Genomic DNA, 20,432 nt, shown 5'->3' with positions numbered 1-20,432 from the left:
AGACTACAGCCAACAGCCAATGAGCACAAACGTTCTCTGTCTTCATTAGAGGAAATAACTTTTCATACCAGAAGGTGGAAGTATTCTGTATTCATCATTCAAAAAGGGAATGAGCTAGGACTGCAGATATCAAGTTACATTCATGTTTTTTGAAATCCTAATCAAATCACATTTCTGGAAATCCGCTTCAGCCCGACTGCTCAGATCGGATTTCACGTGGCTTATGTGGCTTTCTCACTAAAACGTAAACATCAGACATTTATAAATTAATAAACACTGTTACTGCATTCCTGACATGGATCAGTCATTAGATTTAAGAAACTTTGGTTCCCTGTTCGTTATATTTTGAAATAGGAGGCGGTTGTAAATCTTCACCATTCTGATCCACTCAAATACCAATTATCCAGTACTATTCACGATTCTGATATGAGCTCTGTCTATATATATATATATATAGTACATATATATAAAAAATAAACCTAATTGTGTGTGTGCAGGACTTTCCGCTGCTGTGGTTGGATGATATAGTGGATGAGCAGTCTAACATCGTGGGCTTCTCAATGTTTAACACCACCCACCCGTTTTACCTGGAGTTTATAAGGAGCCTAAATCTGTCCTGGAGAGAGGGCTGTGACATTAACCCGTACCCCGGACCAGCGGTAAGACACGAACAAACACAAAAAACTATATAACACACAGAATGCTCACCCTAAACTCTGTGTGTGTGTGTGTGTGTGTGTGTTCAGCTGTCGTCGGCCCTGCTGTTTGATGCGGTCCATGTGGTGGTGAGTGCAGTGCAGGAACTGAACCGGAGTCAGGAGATTGGCATCAAGCCTCTTAGCTGCACCTCCCCTCAGATCTGGCAACACGGAACCAGCCTCATGAACTACCTGCGTATGGTCAGTCTGTGTGTGTGTGTGTGTGTGTGTGTGTGTGTGTGTGTGTGTGTGTGTGTGTGTGTGTATGGGTAAATTCAATTCCACTTGAAAGTCCTTCAGGAATGTTTTCTGCTTAGAGAGCACCCATTGTGTTATCAAAAGTAACATAGCTGTTTCTATTCTCTTTCTCTCTCTCTCTTTAATGTTTTGATCAGGTGGAGTATGATGGCTTGACAGGTCGAGTTGAGTTCAACAGTAAAGGCCAGAGGACCAATTACACCCTCCATATCCTGGAGAAGCACAGGGGAGGCCACAAAGAGGTTAAAGGCACATTTACTTAGATATCTAATTGAGGACATTCCACAGACTTCTACTGTTTTTATATACAGTAACCCTAAAGGCCCGGGTCTACTTAATTTTTCTTGTTCCACTCCGTCTTCCGCACAGTTGAACGTGCAAGCCTTTCAAAGTATTCTCCTTTGGCCGTGAGCGTGGAAAGACGCATTATGCATGTGCGAGTCACTCGCACATGCGCTGTGTTGTACATGCAACGTCCGTGTGGTCACAAAAATTGGGCTGCGCACGGACTGGGTGTGTGGACGTCCGCGGACCCTCCTGATGACGAAAATTCCGTCACGCGGATGGTACGCGGACGTCCGAAGTATACTTTGGCCTTAATCCTTACAGAAAAAATTCTGCACTTTCACAATTTGTAAAAAAAAAAAAAAAACAGACCAAATAAGGACATCCCCAAAAGGAGTTTTTGTCAGATTTAGTTCACTTCTGGGTACAGATTTGTAACAGATTTAAGTAGGACACACACATATTTTGAATAGTGCTACCATCGTTGTTTTGATTGCTTCATTTCTGAACCATCTCTGTGTTAGATTGGGATCTGGTACTCTAATAACACTCTGCTGATGAACTCCACCAGTCTGGACATCAAAGTCTCTGAGACTCTGGCTAACAAGAGCCTCATCATCACCACCATACTGGTGAGAACCAACTGCACCACAGCAGGCCCAAATAGCCCACTTATGTTCACAGGAAGTTTACCACATCTGCATCAGTAATTCCTGTCCTAAAACCTAAACTCTTAATTCATTATTTACACAATGAAAAGACAATTTACATCAATATTGATTAGAGAAGGGACAAAAATGAGGAACTGGAATATTTCTTAATAATGTTTTTCATGTTAGAAGTTAGTGTGCGTCACCTGAAGACAAGGTAAAGCAACATCTGCTCCATCTAAAGTAGTGAAATTATTTAAAATTCACTGCTGTTTTCTTAATTGTGATATTGTGATAAAAGAATAAAATGTAAAATGTACAAAACATGTACAGTTTTGAGTGATATATTTTCATCCAATAGAGTAAGATGAAAGTGATGGGGCCATGAACTTGTACTAAATACAGAAATGTGTGTGTTTGTGTGTGCAGGAGAACCCATACATGATGAGAAAGGTGAATTACCAAGAGTTTGAGGGGAACGAGCAGTATGAGGGTTTTTGTGTGGACATGTTGAGAGAGCTGGCTGGTATCCTCAAGTTCAACTTCCGCATCAAACTGGTGGACGATGGCCTGTATGGGGCGCCTGAACCCAACGGCTCGTGGACGGGCATGGTGGGAGAGCTGATCAACAGGGTATGTAGTCGTTCTCATCAACTTGTTTTCTACTGAAATAACAAGTATTTTCACACAGTTGCATTCAATTAAATTCTATGTGATTTTCCTTACTGTGTCTAGATGACTTTTCTAAGAATTTATGTTGTGCTTCTACAATGTTTTATTGCTTTCTCCTTCTCTCTCTCCTTCATTCTTTGGAGCAGAAAGCTGATATGGCTGTAGCTGCTTTTACCATCACATCTGAGAGGGAGAAGATCATTGACTTCTCAAAACCCTTTATGACCCTGGGCATCAGTATTCTCTACAGGGTCCATATAGTAAGTCACAAACACACACACACACACACACACACACAGAGAAAGAGAGAGAGAGAGAGAGAGAGAGAGAGAGAGAGAGAAAGAGAGAGAATCAACACAGTGGCATCAGTTTACGTAGTCTAACAACTAAAAAATACACAAACATATTCTTTGTGAACTAAGTTTACACATATACAAAGTTTAACATAAACTTTGTGTCTAAGTTTACCTCAGACAACAAACGTGATAAGATTTATTGCTGTGGACTGTCAGAATGTGATAGGGCTTGTGTTCAATATGTGGGGAAAAACAGTTGCAACAGTGTATTTAAAAACATTTCAATTTCTGTGCTTTTCTAATCAAATATTGTGCTTAATTTAGATTCATTTGACTAATGAATTGAAATTAATTTTCATTAGGAATTTAACTCATAATTGTTGACTGATTTCAGGTTTTAATACCCTTAGAGAGACCAATTGTGTTATAAGCAAAACCTGACCCACACTCACTCAAACGGAAACCTGGTTAGTGAAATATTGGCTATATGTCTTTACTTGGTAAACACTAAACCGCAAGTTCTGCTTTCGATGGAAGAGTATTAAAAATCAATTTCTGGTGACTCTGTTGCGCCGTTTTGATCAATAGCGCCATCTTGTGTCCGGAGTAAAACATGCTAGATTAAACCATTTGAATGAACTGAGAGGATGAGAATCATAAGATGATACATGTAACACACTCGAGGAATAACACTAACTCCAGAACGTGTTGGCATCAAGGTTCTTTACTGTCTCACACTGAAACTGAAATTACAAAACATGAACAGCACATGAGATGACGTTGCTCATGCAGGCACATGGTAACACATAACAACAAATGCGCATGCAGCACCTCGATTAACTTTAATATTTCCTTTGATCCATTCATGTCTAACTGACACCATAAACTTCACAATAATAGACATTAACAAACAAGCACATTTCTGTTTTCGTCTTAAAGACAGAGTGCATCAATATCAAAGACACCTTCTCACATATAATTACGGATTGATCTGATTAACACTCTATATTGAGCGATTCACCGCTGTAACAGCATAATTAACTTATGCCTTACTCCTTCACCTCACACAACAGTTTGTGCATGTATTTGATATGTAACACTGCATTTACTTAATAAATTAACACTTAAATGTAATTAATAGATTGAATATTCTTTCCTTCCTTCAGTTGCATTCATTTACCTCTTTTTCTCTTCCACTGTCTCTCAGGGTAGGAAGCCAGGTTATTTCTCCTTCCTGGATCCCTTCTCACCGGCTGTTTGGCTCTTCATGCTGCTGGCTTACCTTGCTGTCAGCTGTGTGCTTTTTCTTTCTGCTAGGTACACACACAAACGCACACCAACACACTCAAAATCTGCTAACGATCATGGTCTTAATCAATGTGTTTGTCTTGTTTTCCGTTAAAAATATCATACCCTTTGTAGTATAGTGAAGAAATAAACATTTAATGCTCCATGCTAGATTTCTCTCTCCCTATGTGTGTGTGTATTTGTGTCAGGTTGAGTCCGTACGAATGGTATAACCCTCACCCGTGTCTGCGTGAGCGCAAAGACCTGCTGGAAAATCAGTACACGCTCGGAAACAGCCTGTGGTTTCCTGTCGGGGGCTTCATGCAGCAGGGGTCAGAGATCATGCCCCGAGCCCTATCCACACGCTGTGTTAGTGGGGTCTGGTGAGTTTGAGCGTGTGCTGGGGCTCCATATGTGTTGATGTTCATTTTAACAGAGTCAATGGACACATTACACAGCGCAGCTATGGGCTTTTTGCACTCTGCTTCCATCATTTATGTCCTCTCTCTCTTTCTTTTAGGTGGGCATTCACTCTTATAATAATCTCCTCATACACAGCGAATCTGGCTGCTTTTCTGACAGTGCAGAGAATGGAAGTGCCAATTGAATCGCCCGATGACCTGGCTGATCAAACCAATATACAATATGGCACCATTCATGGAGGAAGCACCATGACCTTTTTTATGGTACAAATCATTTGATACTAATATTTAAGTGTATACACATCTATAGGGACAGAAAAATGAACACATGCTAGCTTGTTCATTCATATGTGAATCATACACAAGTATACATTTCATTAACTTAGTGTTTTTACGCATTTTTACATTTATTCCAAAATAGTAACTGAAGGCAGTAGCAATTTAAACAATATATTTTATTTGTTCTTTTTCATCAACTTATTTTCCTCAGTCATCAAGCTCGATAAACACTGGTCACAGACACAAAAATGTACCTTTAATTTCCCCAAGCTGATTGCTCACTAAACAAACCCCCCCCCCCCCCAAAAAAAACACAGTCATCATGTTTTCAGGCCATTACAAGTTTGATTTTGACGTGACATAAAGCGATGATATCTAAGTGGCTGAGTTGTTGCTTACGTTTTAATTAGTCTGCCCATTAACACCATCATTTTGTTAATTTAGACGTATTTGTGAACGTGCACGAAAACAAGAGGCGGGATTTATCGCTCAAACCAATCATATCCATAGTGCGATAGAGGCATTGCCTCCTCTCACATGACTTGCCACTTTCATTCTTAATTACCCACCACCAAACCCACGTCCTTGCTTCAGGTTGAATGATTCTCATTGGCTAAGAAATAGATAAACATAGTAATTTTCCACACATATACAGATAGACTGAAGCATATCTCCATCGATTAGGCAGCTGACACTCGGACCCTGAAGTTAGGCACGACGTGACTTTCCAGTTCTCAAATTTGGGTTGTTGGGCGCCAGCCTGTCCCGAACAACAACTCAGTCAATCTCCAATAATGCCAGTGGTTCCTTAACCTGTAACCAAAAAGACTAACACACACACCGACACAGCTTTTCCAAGGTTGGATTTGGCCAGGCTCTAACTATAAACAGTAGAGTCGTCTCAAAACATCAAGATAATGCGTTCTTTCTCTCAAGGTGAGGACACTTTAGTATAACGCAGTATAGTAAAGCTTTAACAAAGAAATGGTCCCTTAAACTATAGACTTCAATGACCCCTGTGACCATTGCTGTCAGAGTACCCTAGAAAAACAGAAGAATGTATTGACTCATGTTGAAGACATTTCTTAACAAAACAAAACATCTTTCCATATTTCATTTCTGGAAGCCAGGCTAAATGAGCAAGCACTGTTACTACATTCAGATATCAAATACAGACATTAGAGAATACATGAAAAGAACATTTCAGTAACCACACTGGTAACTTCTATAACAAAGTAAAATCTCACAAGCCTAGAGAAGTCATTCAACTCATGTGATATTTAGAAGGAAAAATATTGATTAATACCTTAATTATAATCACTCATTACATATACATTGAAGCAGCTGTTTATTCCAAAATCCACACCCTTCAATTTTGATTTTTTTGTTTTATTATTTTCCAGTTTTTTAAGGAGGCACTGCCTCCCTTGCCTCCTCGGAGGAAACTCTCCTGAAATATATGCATTGATGAATCGTTTGTAACAAGATCAATAACAAGCATTTAGAAAATAGATAGGGTGGATTTTAATTTCATGTCGACTTCGAAACATCTTTATTGATGTAATTAAAAAATAAAATTGACAATATTTATAAAATGTAAAAAAATAACTAAAAATGTACTAGTCTATAAGGTTGTAAAATTAGCCTAAGTTAAGTCTAAATCTCTAAAAGATTTTGTGTGGGATACAAGTTTATATAATAGATGTAAGCAAAGATTTGTGCCTCTAATGCTTTATGCATCTCCTTTCACTGAACATCTGTTGAAAAGGGAAAATGTGTTAAATATTTTTAGGCTCAATTTTGTACCATATTCATGGAAAGGGCCAGCAGGCATATATTTGCATCTGTGTATGGATGGGCTTTGTGTCTCTTGTTAATTTTCTTGTTGGTTTTTCGTGTAGAATACCCTTGGCTTAATGACTGTGTATTTTCTTATCAGGTTTTTGTTTGCTCAGGTGTTTTTACAGTCTGTGTGTGTGTGTCTCACTGTTTTCTTTCTGTTTGTTATTGTGCATGTCAAATAGAGTTTAAATGTTTATTTATGATGTTTAAACTGATGAAACATCCTCTCCTCCCCTCTCTCAGAACTCCCGTTATCAAACGTATCAGCGGATGTGGAACTACATGTATTCTAAGCAGCCCAGTGTCTTTGTGAAGAGCACAGAGGAGGGCATTGCACGAGTCTTGAACTCGAAATATGCCTTCCTCCTTGAGAGCACCATGAACGAGTACCACCGCAGCCTCAACTGCAACCTCACCCAGATCGGAGGCCTGCTGGACACCAAGGGTTATGGCATCGGCATGCCTCTAGGTAAGAGAGAGGATCCCTCGATTAGTAAAATTAAAAGATAAAAGTATACTTTTACAATGGAAGCCTCACAGGCAATGTAGCAGCAATGTGAATCATGTGGTTTTGAAACCATAACAACTCAAAATATAAACCTGCTCACTTTCACTTTGCATACAGTTGTAATCAAAATGATTCAACCCCCATCGCAAATCAGATTTATTGGCAAAATGTACAGACTTTCAGCTGTTTGCAATAAACAAATCAAACAAAAGTAATTAAAATAGCTTAACACAAAAATGTTTCAAGTGGTTTCCCCAAATTCAACTGAAAATGCAACTTTTAATGACTTCTGCAGTCTCAAAATGATTCAACCCCTTCATGGCAAGCATCTTTAGTTCTTAGTAGAACACCCTTTTGCTGTTATGACCTGCTGCAAACGAGATGTATAACCAGACACCAGCTACTTTTTTTGTGCTTTTGGGTCAGTAGTGATGCATGTCTTGGAGTTCTGGCATGGAAACCGCATGCGTTTAGTACGCGCCTTACTGTGCAAGCTGAAACCTCAGTGCCTGTTGCCACCAAGTCTTGCTGCAGGTCTTTTGCAGTCACTGCAAGGGTTTTTCTGAACCTGCCTTCTCAGAAATCTGGTTGCAGCCGTTGATAGCTGCCTTTATCTGCCCCATCCAGGTAGTGTAACCACTGTTCCTTTAACTTTGAACTTGCGAACAGTGCTTCCAACATTGTCTAGGAATATTTAGTTCCTTTGCTATCTTTTTGTATCCTGTCCCTTGTTTGTGAAGGGCGATGATATCTTCTCTTAACTTTTTGGACCATTCTTTTGACTTAGCCATATTTCTAACATGCAGTCAAACGTGACACTCAACAAACCTAGCCAGTTCAGATATTTCATGTGTTCTAGCTGAAGCACACCTGGTGCAACTAATGAAGCCCTTGATTAGCTGCATCAGGTGTGCTTGAGATAACACACATTTTGCAGATTTGTGCTGTTGTCAGGGATTCTATTCCATGGGTTGAATAATTTTGAGACTGCAGAAGTCATTAAAAGTTGAACTGCAAACAGCTGAAAGTCTGTACATTTTGCCAATAAATCTGATTTGCAACGGTGGTTGAATAATTTTGATTGCAACTGTATATATCCATATACGTCTACATATTTCTGTCATGACAACTCTCTGAAAGATAAGCATGGTAATGGATATGGCAATGTTATTGTATTTGGTCTTGGTGGAAAAGATCTGCTACGCTGCTGCTGCAGAGAAAGTACAGAGACTGTCAATACATTTATAGACATTGCTGTGAGCATGTAAGACATTCTTCTGTGCTGCTGCACATGTAACATACATGAAATTACTCCCCATGAACAATTGCGTAAACGCTGCAGCTTGAATGCTTAGTAAATCACGCCACAAGACTGTTAAACATAATGCTTAGATTATACTGTTATGATTTCTTATTTAATAAGCAAACCACGCAATATGCACAGAGAAGTGGAGTAAAAGAGTGTTCACTTATCTTAGATGTTGATTTCAGATGCTTTCCGAAAGTGCGCTGCAGACTGCTCACAGCAAACTACCAGTAATTATGTAAGCAATGATGAAGAAATATTTAAGATTCTGCACTATTTCTAGGTCACTAATAAATTAAGCGAGCATTAATCATGTAAACTCATTTGACTGTCATCAGACATACTTGTTTTTAGATGTGTCATGATGTGAATAACTTATTGGCACTTCCTCATGCTAGATCACAAAACGCATACATCTGCATTATTCCGTCTCCCAGGTTCTCCTTTCAGAGATGAGATCAGTCTGGCAGTGCTGCAGTTGCAGGAGAATAACAGGTTGGAGATCCTGAAGAGAAGATGGTGGGAGGGAGGGCAGTGTCCCAAAGAGGAAGACCACCGTGCCAAAGGCATGAACCTCTTCTGCACCTCAACACAATCATTTCCCACAGACACATCCCTACTGAAATATCCAGTTTGTACCGGTAGCTGTGTTCAGAACATGTTAATTGGTCAAAAAGCTACATTGTTGCAAAAAAACAGCTGGTAGTTCCAAAAACCATTGGGGGGCTAGTTTGTTTCTGGTCCAGTATGAGCTTAAACCAGCTCATAACCAGCTAGAAACCAGCTACCGTGTTCCAAAACACAGGGGTTTCACACACCCACTGTAACTGTCAAATGCAAGCAGTTTTGCATGTGTTTAAAATCGCGATAAAATGGAAGTATAGACAGTTCTTTTCTTCCATATTTTGACGTACATCTAAGTGAAACGGGTTCTTGAAAAAGAAAAAAATGTAGGACAGGCACTTGATTGCTTGCTGATTAGATTGAGGCAGATCTGAATGTGAGCTTAAAGTCGACTGTGTGAAAGAGGCGGGGTTTGGAACAGACTAAGTGTTTGGAGAAGTCTGGCATACGTCACCAGAGAGAGGTCTGTCATTTTCTGAATGTCAAGTGACATTTTAATATAAAATTATGAGATAAAAACTAAATTAAATTTTTTTTAAATGCATAGATGAATCGTTCACAATAATAGGGAAAATAGGGTGACTTTCCATTTCGTGCCGATTTAAAGAATATATATTTAATATTTCTATGTCTGTGATGAAAGATTGTCATAGATGCAGATTGTTTAAAAGTGTTTAATTCACTGTTGCAGGTCTTGGGATGGAGAACATTGGCGGTATATTTGTGGTGTTAATCTGTGGCCTGATTATTGCTGTGTTTGTGGCTGTGATGGAGTTTGTGTGGTCCACACGCCGATCAGCTGAAACAGACGAGGTACGGCCTCTCTCCTGCGACCGCCAATATCACAGTCACACTACAGTAGGTTACCAAAGCAACCCGCCGACTCCTCGCGTTAGTGTGTGTTGTAGTGCAGTCGAAGTCAGTGGTTGTCACGGTGTGCATGTCTACTTGTGTAATATACTGTATAGTTCTGTGATATTCATGTATATGCACTGCCAGCCAAAAATGTTGAAATAATTAAGAATTTTTTATGTTTTTGAAAGTTGTCTCTTATGCTCTCTTAGGCTTGTTTTTGTGTCAACAGTAATATTATTACAATTTTAAATAATTGGTTTCTATTTTAATATATTTTAATATTTATTTCATGTGATGACAATGCTGGATTTTCATAAACATTTCTTAATATCAGTATTTGCTGCTTAATATTTTGTGAAATCAATGATACATTTCCTCAGGATTCTTTGATGAATAGAAAGTTCAAAAGAACAGCACTTTTAATCAATTTAATGCATCCTTGCTGAATAAAAATTATTTCTTTAAAAAAAGAAAATCTTACCACAATTTTTTAAATAGTAGTGTTGTGGTTTCCACAAAAAACATTAACAGGCACAACTGTTTTCAACACTGATAATAACTAATAAGAATTGTTTCTTGTGGATCATATGACAATGAATGATCATGTGATACTGAAGACAAATGATGAAGTACGACAATTCAGCCTTGCCATCACTGGAATAAATTACATTTGAAAATATATTAAAATAGAAAACAGCTAAATTGTAATAATATTTTACTGTATTTTTGATCAAATAAATTCCCCCATGGTGAGTATAAAACTGCTATTTCAAAAACATTAAAAATCTTTATCATTCCAAACTTTTGACCAGTAGAGTATATATGTACATATGTATCTGTGATTTATACTTCTGTGATATATATGAATCTTCTTTTGTTCAAGCCTTTAATATATATATTTTCAATATTCAGGTGTCCGTATGTCAGGAGATGTTGACAGAATTCCGTAACGCTGTTTCCTGCAAGAAAAGTTCTCGTCTGCGACGCCGCCGCCCCCTGTCCAGCTCTCTGGCCCTTCGGCACCCCACCCGCATCACTTTAGGGGCCCCGCGGCCCCTGCGCCTTGTCAGAGAGATGCGCCTTAGCAATGGAAAGCTCTACAGCGGTACGGGACCCCTGACGGGAAGCTCAGGGCCAGGAGGAGGCCCCTCAGACATGGGCCCCGGGCCCCAGCGACTCCTAGAGGACCCGTTAGGTGCCAACAGCACCCCCTCAGTGGCCCTGGGACCGCCCGCAGTGACAGTGCCTCTGCCGCGAGGCTGCACTCATGTGCGCATTTGCCAGGAGTGCCGGCGTATCCAGAGTCTCCGCACAACCTCTTGTACACGAATCCCTCCCTCCTCAGCCCCTCTGCCTCGCCTGGCTCCGCCCCCTCCTCACTCATCCTCCAATACAGACAGTGAAGGGGGAGGCGGGCTGAGCCCATGCCGGATAGGACACTCCCCACCGGCAAAAGGCTGCACTTTACCGCCACCTCAGTCTAGCAACAACACAGACCTAATGGGAGAGCAGAAATGAGGAAAAAAATGACACTGTCAAAAGGGGAGACAAAAGTATGACGCATTTCTGCAATATTTGCCCCCTTGTTCAAAATCATAGACATATGCGCTTTCCATCTTTTCCTTGGTACGACAGAATTATCCTTTTCTTTTGGATAGCCATGTGTCATATCAAGTATTCTTTTGTACTATTGAACGATGTACTATAACAGTGACCATGTCTGAAGTAACCTTGAAAATGAGTTAAGATTGTCCGCCTCAGTCTGAGGATTTAGAAGATATTAAACTTCCCCTGTGACTCTGATCTTCAGGCGGCACACAGACGCCTGCTTGAATTCAGAGGCAGACTGTGGCACAGACTCTCCTTCCCTTCCCTGACTGAATTCTCTCTATGTTACCATAGAGGTCACACACAGGAAGTAGCACAGAGACGCTCACGTCATTCTCTCAATGACACCGTACAGATCAGAGCCAGACCGCGACAGAACGAGAGCACACACGTTGATGGAGGACAATGACGCTTGTTAATTAAAAAAAAAGTTGTTAATTAAAGATATTCTAAACAGATATTCATACTTTTCTGTACTATACTTATTTTTAAATCCACTGTCTGTGTAATTTAATTCTGGGGTTGTGTTGTCTGAATTGGAAATTAAAAATAGAGATACTTTATTGATACCGAGGAGATCAACTCTGACTGAATATGTATGTTACTGGAAATGAGGAGCTGTTTGTTCATTAAAACATGGACTTTGATCTGTCTTAAGAACTTGTGAGTCCATAAACAGTGCTGAGATCACACCACATACCTCAACACATATTTGCACACGCTGCATTTACCACAGATCAGTGTTTTTAGAAACAGAAAGTCAGACATCTGTTGTTGTGGTTCAACTTACATTTGTACATTTTCCCGCTCACATCACATGCACTGAAAAATGACTGATGAAAGAAGGAAGGAAATAGCAGAAACACATGTTCAAAAAGGTCACAGAAACTCTTTTTTATTTTTTATTTTAAAATAAAAATGTCTATACAAATGTGAATTGCATTATAAAATTATGCTTATTTACATAAATATTAGATCAGAGGATATTTTAAGTGAATGCATTAAGGTCGAGGGGGTCAGTTTTAGGAGGTGAGTTGACCTGTTGTGTTAAAACTATAGATTGACAAAGAAACTCATTTGGAATAAAAAAATTAATGAATTTGTCTTTAACAACATGCATTTTTCAACAACAACAAAATTACTCTCAACCCTAATGCTGCAGACTGGATTTAGTTTTTCTGCTTTCTGCAGACAGAAATTGAATTTCTTCTAATTCAAAATCAAAGCCAACAAAGGGATAAAAATATGTGACAAAAATATGTCTCGTAATCAGCACATTTCTTTCATTTTAAGAAGATTTTTGACCTTTGCATAGACCACACCGAATCAAGTCTTTCTCTAAAAAGAGAACAGGCACTCTTTTTTTACCAAAACACTGTCAGCGTCAGTTTTTGGGCCATTTTGGCAGAATAACAATTAAGGCCTGTTTACACTAAGAATAATAACTATATTAGTGCCACACCAATGTTTATTTCAGTTGTATGCTGCAGTTATGCCATCTGCCGCTTTAAATGCTCAAGGTGACTGGATTCTAATCGGCTGATGTTTTTTTAATCATTTATCAGCTGAAAATAGTTTTTTCTTAAAGTGATTCCGGTGATATTGTTCCTCTGTTATCGTTATAGCTCATGGTGTGGTTGTGTGGACTTGCTATTGTTAAGGTGATGATACACAGGGCAACTTTTTAAACAATGTTGCTGGGCAATGTTGCTGTCAACGGGCAACCAGATGAGACACAGGGCCAACGACCTATCTAAATTATCCAGATAGAAATTTATTGCCCATTTCCAATGGGAAAGTGGCCAAGCAACAATTGCTCGGCAAGATTGCCCAGCAACATTGCTCAAAAAGTTGCCCTGTGAATCATCACCTTTAGAATTAGAATGATCATTAACTTGGCAGTTACAGTTATCGTCATTGGTGTGATCAGCCCTTTATTGTCTCTACTGTTCAAACACCTAATTCTTCAATAGAAACCTGCAGTGGATGTGACTTTGTACTCTTTTTTTTCACCTGTGCATACACAGTTTCCTGCTCTTCTGTGTGGACACCTAAAGCCGTCTGATTGGCTGAGGCTCGCAGTGATGTTAAGCGACTACTGAAGCAAACCGCACCGTATTCGATGTCCCCTGATGGTGAGGTGCTTCTGTTGACTTTGCCTGTTTTCAGTATCGTGGCATCAGCACAAGTGACATCCTAAAACATGGGTGAAGAGAAGTTTAGTCATTTACTGAAGCTCGTGGCCTATTTGGCTCTTATGAAATACCATATGACTTGAGATTCAGGATTGATTACGTCTCTCACTAGATAAATTTTTTTCTCCCACAGTCATTCTTACAGCAGGTATTCTCACCTGTTGTAGGTCATCAGGGCTCTGAGTTGTATCTAGTAAAGAGGTAAAACACTGGTCAAATAGCAGAATGATTTCAAAGTTTGGAGCAGCCATCTTGACGGAATAGAAAATGCTAAACCGCTGGTGATAATACAGCCAGAGACGGGCTCTGATACAGCTCGTCGCGAAATATTCATCTATTCTTCTGTCATGCCCGAGTGATGCTGTGATACGATAGCCTGCTAAGCTTGTGTATGCTTTTAATGAAGCTCCGGTATAGCGTGATGGGAAGTGAATAAGGTAGCTGTAAATGTCACCGAACTCAATGTCAGGAAGTTTTTCTACACATAAAATGTATGTTTCTATGCCTGTAAAAAGAACTTGTGGTGCATCATATGGATCTATGATTCCTAATTCCTTTATCTTCCGTATATTTCTTTTTGTGATGACATGACGTGAACAGTTAGCTGACGGCCGCTGTGCTAGTAATAGATAGTGGTCAGTGTTCGTCTAAACCAGTGACCGCGACACTGAAGTGTGTGAGAACAAATGAATAACATCAGTGTGAACCACGAATATTTATTTTATTTGGATTAAATACTTACATTTTAATCATTCTGTGTCATTTTTCAATGTCAATCTTTTCTTTATTTACATGTTTATTCCCAAAATGCTATATTATTCAAAGTAGTTGACTGTCATTCTCCTCTACGCTGTGTACGTTATTGATTAAATAGCCTAGCCTATTTAACATCGTTACAGGCACCTCACGAGCATTCATTCATTCAACTATTTTAAAAGACTGGAATAAACACCAGCACACACAAGCAATCTTTTTTATAGTCAATTTAATAAAAAAATGTAAACCCAACAGGTATGAAATGTCAGAAAGAGAAAAAAACTGTTAATGGGAAGACGAGCATAGGACTGCTGCAGCTTAGTGGATACATATATTTAGCCTATTTATTATTCAGATTGCACAGTTGTAAAGAAAATATATTTATAGGGACATTTCAGCAGGCTCAAGATAATTAATACAGTGACCATTATATTATTTTAATCAATTTGCAGCCATAAAACATGTGATAATCCGCATTCTCATGTATGTAGGTGCGCATTCCGTCAAAATGGCTGACACGCGGCTAGGGGTCACGTGACTGGGAGATCCCTATAGGCCTATATCACGAAAAAATTGAAGACCGGAAGTACGTCTTTTAGTAGGGATACGGCTCTTCCGGTTAGTTCTTTACAATGGCGGAGTCCGATAGATACAGCTGGACCAAATCTCTCCGCAACCTGCCTGAAGTCACATATGACGATGTGGTTCGGATGGTAAATGAAAACTCTCAAGTGGAAAAGCGTGAAAGCTGAGTTATGGCTGTCTCGTCCTGACGCAGAGCAACCCGGTGCACTACAACAACAGCTGCGGGCCGTTCGCCAGTTAGGTAAACGTTTCTATGGTAACAGCGAGTTGGACCAATCAGCAGACGTTGCTGCTACGCTTAGGATTGTGGGTAGTGTAGTTTTTTTTCATAAGATCGCGGATAAAACATGTTTTTCCTAAAACAAGGTTGATTTCATACGAACTTATAGCTTCTACAGGAGCAAAAACCTTTGTTTCACAACCTCATAGCTCCTGGTCAGTCTACCTCGGATGGTTTAGACATTATGGCTGATAATCTAAATCCTTATGGAGAAATACCGTTGACCGGAAGTTCTGAATCCCTACTCCGCGCTCCGGAAGCAGGAAGTGTGACATAGGCCTATAGGTGTGACTTGAAGTGCAAAAAGAATTGGGAAAGTATAGCACCCCCTAAATGGGCCCCCTTGGGCCACGGGACATTTTTTCATTGTTTTTATCTGAAAATCTGTCCCCATTATTTTGAAATCTGTACTTTTAGTTTAAAGTCTGTACTCACCGGTTTTTAAGCCATGCTCTCAACTTTGCAAGTTGTACATAAACTGTACATAAACCATATACAGCGGGGAAAATAAGTATTGAACACGTCATCATTTTTCTCAGTAAATATATTTCCAAAGGTGCTATTGACATGGAATTTTCACCAGATGTTGGTAACAACCCAAGTAAGCCATACATACAAAGAAACAAACAAAAATAAGTTCAGAAATTAAGTTATGTGTAATAATGTGAAATGACACAGGGAAAAAGTATTGAACACATGAAGAAAGGGAGGCGCAAAAAGGCATGGAAAGCCAAGACAACTGCTGAAAACTTACAGTAATTAAAAAGCAATCCAGCCCCCTGTCAGTGGAAATTAATAACAGCTGGTTCAGTCCCAAATGATGGCCTACAAAAAGCTCTCATTGCCAAGGTGTCACACAAGACACATCTCATGATGGGTAAAAGCAAAGAGCTGTCTCAAGACCTTCGCAACCTAATTGTTCCAACACATAATGATGGCATTGGTTATAGGCGCCATTCTAAGCTTCTGAATGGTCCAGTGAGCACTTTTGGGGCCATAATACGGAAGTGGAAAGACAATCATTTCACCATAAATTTGCCTCGACCAGTGCTCCTCGCAAGATTTCTGATAGAGGAGTGAAAAGAATAATCAGAAGAGTTGTCCAAGTGCCAAGGACCACTTCTGGAGAGCTTCAGAAAGACCTGCAGATAGCAGGTACTGTTGTCTCAAAGAAAACAGTAAGTAATGTACTCCACCGCCATGGCCTGTATGCACACTCACCACGCAAGACTCCATTACTGAAGAAAAAAGCATGTTGAAGCTCATTTACAGTTTGCTGCACAACATTTGGAAAAGCCAGTGAAATACTGGGAGAATATAGTGTGGTCATATGAGAGCAAAATTGAACTGTTTGGATGCCATAATACACACCATATTTGGAGGAGAAATGGAAGTGCACATTACTCTAAAAACACCATACAACTTGGTGTTGGCTCTTGGACAACTCTTCTGATTATTCTTTTCACTCCTCTATCAGAAATCTTGCGAGGAGCACTGGTCGAGGCAAATTTATGGTGAAATGATTGTCTTTCCACTTCCGTATTATGGCCCCAAAAGTGCTCACTGGACCATTCAGAAGCTTAGAATGGCGCCTATAACCAATGCCATCATTATGTGTTGGAACAATTAGGTTGCGAAGGTCTTGAGACAGCTCTTTGCTTTTACCCATCATGAGATGTGTCTTGTGTGACACCTTGGCAATGAGAGCTTTTTGTAGGCCATCATTTGGGACTGAACCAGCTGTTATTAATTTCCACTGACAGGGGGCTGGATTGCTTTTTAATTACTGTAAGTTTTCAGCAGTTGTCTTGGCTTTCCATGCCTTTTTGCGCCTCCCTTTCTTCATGTGTTCAATACTTTTTCCCTGTGTCATTTCACATTATTACACATAACTTAATTTCTGAACTTATTTTTGTTTGTTTCTTTGTATGTATGGCTTACTTGGGTTGTTACCAACATCTGGTGAAAATTCCATGTCAATAGCACCTTTGGAAATATATTTACTGAGAAAAATGATGACGTGTTCAATACTTATTTTCCCCGCTGTATATGGTTAAATAATTCATTTTAAAATCAGTTCCTATTTACATTTAATCATTTAGAAGACACTTTTCCAGCATCTTACAAATAAGAAACATCACAAGCAATTAATCATGAAAGAATCAGCGATATGTGCAGTTTAACACTGAGCAATTCCTTTAAAAAGAGAGATTTTAATCAACTCATGCTTGAAGTTTATACTTACAGTTTGCGGAAGTTCTGCCGGCTCTTCTGCCATGTGTAGCAATATAAAAAGAGAAATGTTAAAGGTCTTTTAATATCTAAGCTCATTCACTTCCCTATTTAATATCAGTATGTCCTTTTTTTAGTTCCAGGTTTTGCAAAGATAATCAAGATAATGGAGTACATTGCGTTTTGCATAAGAATAAAATGTCTAATGCTGGCACAATTTCTTGGTTTTACCTGTATGCATACAAATGCACGGATCAAAAATGTAACAAATATTTATATAAAAATGTGTACTAAAAGCTCTGTGTTTCGCTCTGCTAGTTGGCTGTTGGCATGAATCTGTCATAATTCAATGTAGATCCATGACATTACAAATTAAGAAATTGCTAAATGCTAAATGTTTTAGTCACATACCGTCTGTTGATCAGGAACAAATACCCCACAGCAGCTGTAATCACAGTGATGAACACTACAGCAGTCGCAATCCCTACAGCCTCAGCGATGGACAGAACAGGAGGACTGCCTGTGGACAGACATTCAGGAGGGAGATCGTAATAAAGCAGCAATTTAGCAAACCAGTGGGTTTTGAAACAGCATTCATGATTGTAATGCTATTACATTAATTAATAGATAATAGATACATGATTGTAATTTTGTAATGCTACAAAACTTCTATTTTTCATTCTCATTTTTTGATTTCATTCATTTTAAGCAGACGTATCACTGCTTATATGGTTAGGGGTTTGTTCTAAAGCACTCACTTAAAGTATTAAACTTATGCTGAGTCGACCATTTGTAATAGCAAGATGATACCTATAATTGTGCCACTTTTTTAAGGGAGGTGCACAATTACTTGTCACAGAAATCAGACTTATTTTTGCAATGAAATAGATGATCAAATTCCATAGATTTGACTGCATTAACCCGAGCTCTGTCTATATCTCAGAGGCTGTGATTGGCTACACCCTAACAACAGGATAGCAATGCGGACAATACGGTGGCATCAGGAACTATTACAGCAGAGGCAAACTCAAATCGCCACCACAGACAACCGGAGTGATCCAAACAGTGACATGTCCCAGAGCAGCTCAGCCAATCAAATTTGAGAATAATTTGGGTACTGAAATTTGACCCCCACCAGATTACAGTATCTCAGTCCTCAGTCCCCATGGTTAGGTTAAGTTGTAGAGGTGGGTGTAGAGACAACAGAGTTTTGACAGAAGTTGGTAATTTCATTGGTAATTTAAATGAACCGTTACATACCTTCAATGACTTTAAGAGTGGTTTGTCCTTTATAACTGCCGCTAGGGAAGGTTGTGTAGTCACAGCTGTAAACTCCCTGATCACTCATCCTCACGTCTCTGATGATGATGGAGGCGTCATAGATCAGAGTTAAGTTTGTACTGAAGCTGACTCGGTCTTTCAGAAATGTGTCATGCAGAAAAAGCCCATGGTTCATATTAAAGATCATGATTTCATATGTATTGGACTGATTGTACCATGTCCACTGTACTTGAGATATTTTGTCCTTTGTGTTTCCATGGATGTATTGGCACAACAGTGTGACATCATGACCCTGGTTCCCAGTAACCTCAAGATGGGTGAAAACTTTCTGTCCATGCAGTACTGGTGGAGAGAGAGAGAGAGAGAGAGAGAGAGAGAGAGAGAATCTATTTATTATAATGTATGTTTGCTAATTTTAAGCAAGTTTGATTTATCAGCTAATGTCTACACAGGAAATGTCTCGAGACAACATGACAGGGAGTGCTTATTAAAAAAGAAAAAAGGCACAGAAAGAGTTTAGAAGAATCAGTTGTCCTTATTTACTGTACATATGTCTAATATGTTTTAATCATCAACAATTTATTTTATTCATCCATGTTTCTTGATTCTTAAAGAGATCTTGACAAATTCAGTTAAAATGACGAGTTTCATATCAATGGGAGGAGAGATTCAGAGTAAATAAAGGAGAAAATAAAAAAATAATGATTATTGATTGTAAAAACAGTATCTGTAAATATTATGAGAGTTTATAAAATTCTGTATGACAACTATGTTAGTGCGAACAAGATTTAGCACAAAAATCATTCCACAAAGGATCTAGTTTAAGAGCAAAATGTAATGAACAACAACAACAACAACAACAACAACAACAACAACATTTTCAGCAAATCACATAATTCTATTTCTATAAAATTCTATAAAACAAAAAACAAATCAGTAAATACAGTATTGACTTACCTGTAAACACAGTGGTACAAGACAGCAGCAAAGGTAAGTCCATCATAAGCTTTAATTTCTAAAGTAATGGCACACCTTGTGTAAACACCAGTCCATCTTATAAAAGAACTTCAAACTATTCAAAGACATAAAGGGAAGATAAAACAGCTGTCCAATGCCCTGACCATTTGTAGATAAAGACCTTTTAAAACAGCTGCTGAAAAAAGCAGAAATGCACAGGCATATTTCCTATCGCTGCATTTGCAACCCAAAACATGCTGTGGCTTTTGCTTGTGACTCACTCTGTGGTGTGCACTTTTCCATTCCTAATTATTCACATTTAATGACCCAATAAAGAAAGTAATTATTAATTATTAAAGTAATTAGATAATTATCTTTATCTTTACCTTGCATGGAAATTTGATTGATTTGACATTTTGAACTGCTTATTTATGGACTTTAATCAGTAGGCCTACACAATATTTTATAACACTGTGACCAATCATATTCAAACCTGAACTTCTATCAAATTTGTATATTTTTGGCAGACAAATCAAATTGAATTAGCAATTACCAA

At 38.9% G+C, this 20,432-nt stretch overlaps 2 protein-coding genes across 3 annotated transcripts in view; one reads left to right on the top strand and one right to left on the bottom strand.

Annotated features, from left to right (window-relative positions):
* grik5 (glutamate receptor, ionotropic, kainate 5) overlaps nt 1–12,237 on the top strand; it is a 73,521-nt gene extending 61,284 nt beyond the window's left edge. The window contains exons 10-22 of one of the 2 annotated variants that reach the window (XM_084385989.1): nt 498–659; nt 747–899; nt 1,094–1,198; nt 1,766–1,873; nt 2,321–2,524; nt 2,710–2,823; nt 4,067–4,176; nt 4,356–4,529; nt 4,667–4,832; nt 6,933–7,158; nt 8,941–9,069; nt 9,819–9,940; nt 10,895–12,237. In XM_084385989.1, the coding sequence (XP_084242115.1) occupies nt 498–659; nt 747–899; nt 1,094–1,198; nt 1,766–1,873; nt 2,321–2,524; nt 2,710–2,823; nt 4,067–4,176; nt 4,356–4,529; nt 4,667–4,832; nt 6,933–7,158; nt 8,941–9,069; nt 9,819–9,940; nt 10,895–11,500 (2,379 nt within the window). In that variant the 3' untranslated portion in view covers nt 11,501–12,237. Of the gene's footprint in view, nt 1–497; nt 660–746; nt 900–1,093; nt 1,199–1,765; nt 1,874–2,320; nt 2,525–2,709; nt 2,824–4,066; nt 4,177–4,355; nt 4,530–4,666; nt 4,833–6,932; nt 7,159–8,940; nt 9,070–9,818; nt 9,986–10,894 lie in introns of both variants that reach the window. The other variant, XM_084385988.1, reaches the window with a different exon arrangement.
* A 268-nt stretch (nt 12,238–12,505) lies between these two features.
* LOC311306714 (uncharacterized protein) lies at nt 12,506–20,014 on the bottom strand. Its single transcript, XM_084435257.1, has 6 exons — nt 19,877–20,014; nt 18,899–19,261; nt 18,050–18,158; nt 17,652–17,677; nt 13,944–13,975; nt 12,506–13,786 (listed from the first exon to the last, which is right to left on the bottom strand). Exons 1-6 carry the CDS (start codon nt 19,920–19,922, stop codon nt 13,541–13,543), a joined length of 822 nt encoding a protein of 273 aa, XP_084291383.1. The 5' UTR covers nt 19,923–20,014; the 3' UTR covers nt 12,506–13,540.
* Between the last annotated feature and the right edge of the window lie 418 nt (nt 20,015–20,432).

Source organism: Rutilus rutilus (genome assembly GCF_951802725.1).
Source record: "Rutilus rutilus genome assembly, chromosome: 17".
Taxonomy (NCBI): domain Eukaryota; kingdom Metazoa; phylum Chordata; class Actinopteri; order Cypriniformes; family Leuciscidae; genus Rutilus; species Rutilus rutilus.
The sequence above is the reverse complement of the archived record's forward strand: the minus strand, read 5'-3'. Positions and strand labels throughout refer to the sequence as shown.

Excerpts from the sequence above, each read along its gene's own strand:
- LOC311306714 (XM_084435257.1), bottom strand. The coding sequence starts at position 19,922 with ATGATGGACTTACCTTTGCTGCTGTCTTGTACCACTGTGTTTACAG. Across the intron at positions 19,262-19,876 it reads TTGTACCACTGTGTTTACAG|TACTGCATGGACAGAAAGTT; the intron begins GTAAGTCAATAC and ends TCTCTCCACCAG. Across the intron at positions 13,787-13,943 it reads GCCCTGATGACCTACAACAG|GATGTCACTTGTGCTGATGC; the intron begins GTGAGAATACCT and ends CCCATGTTTTAG.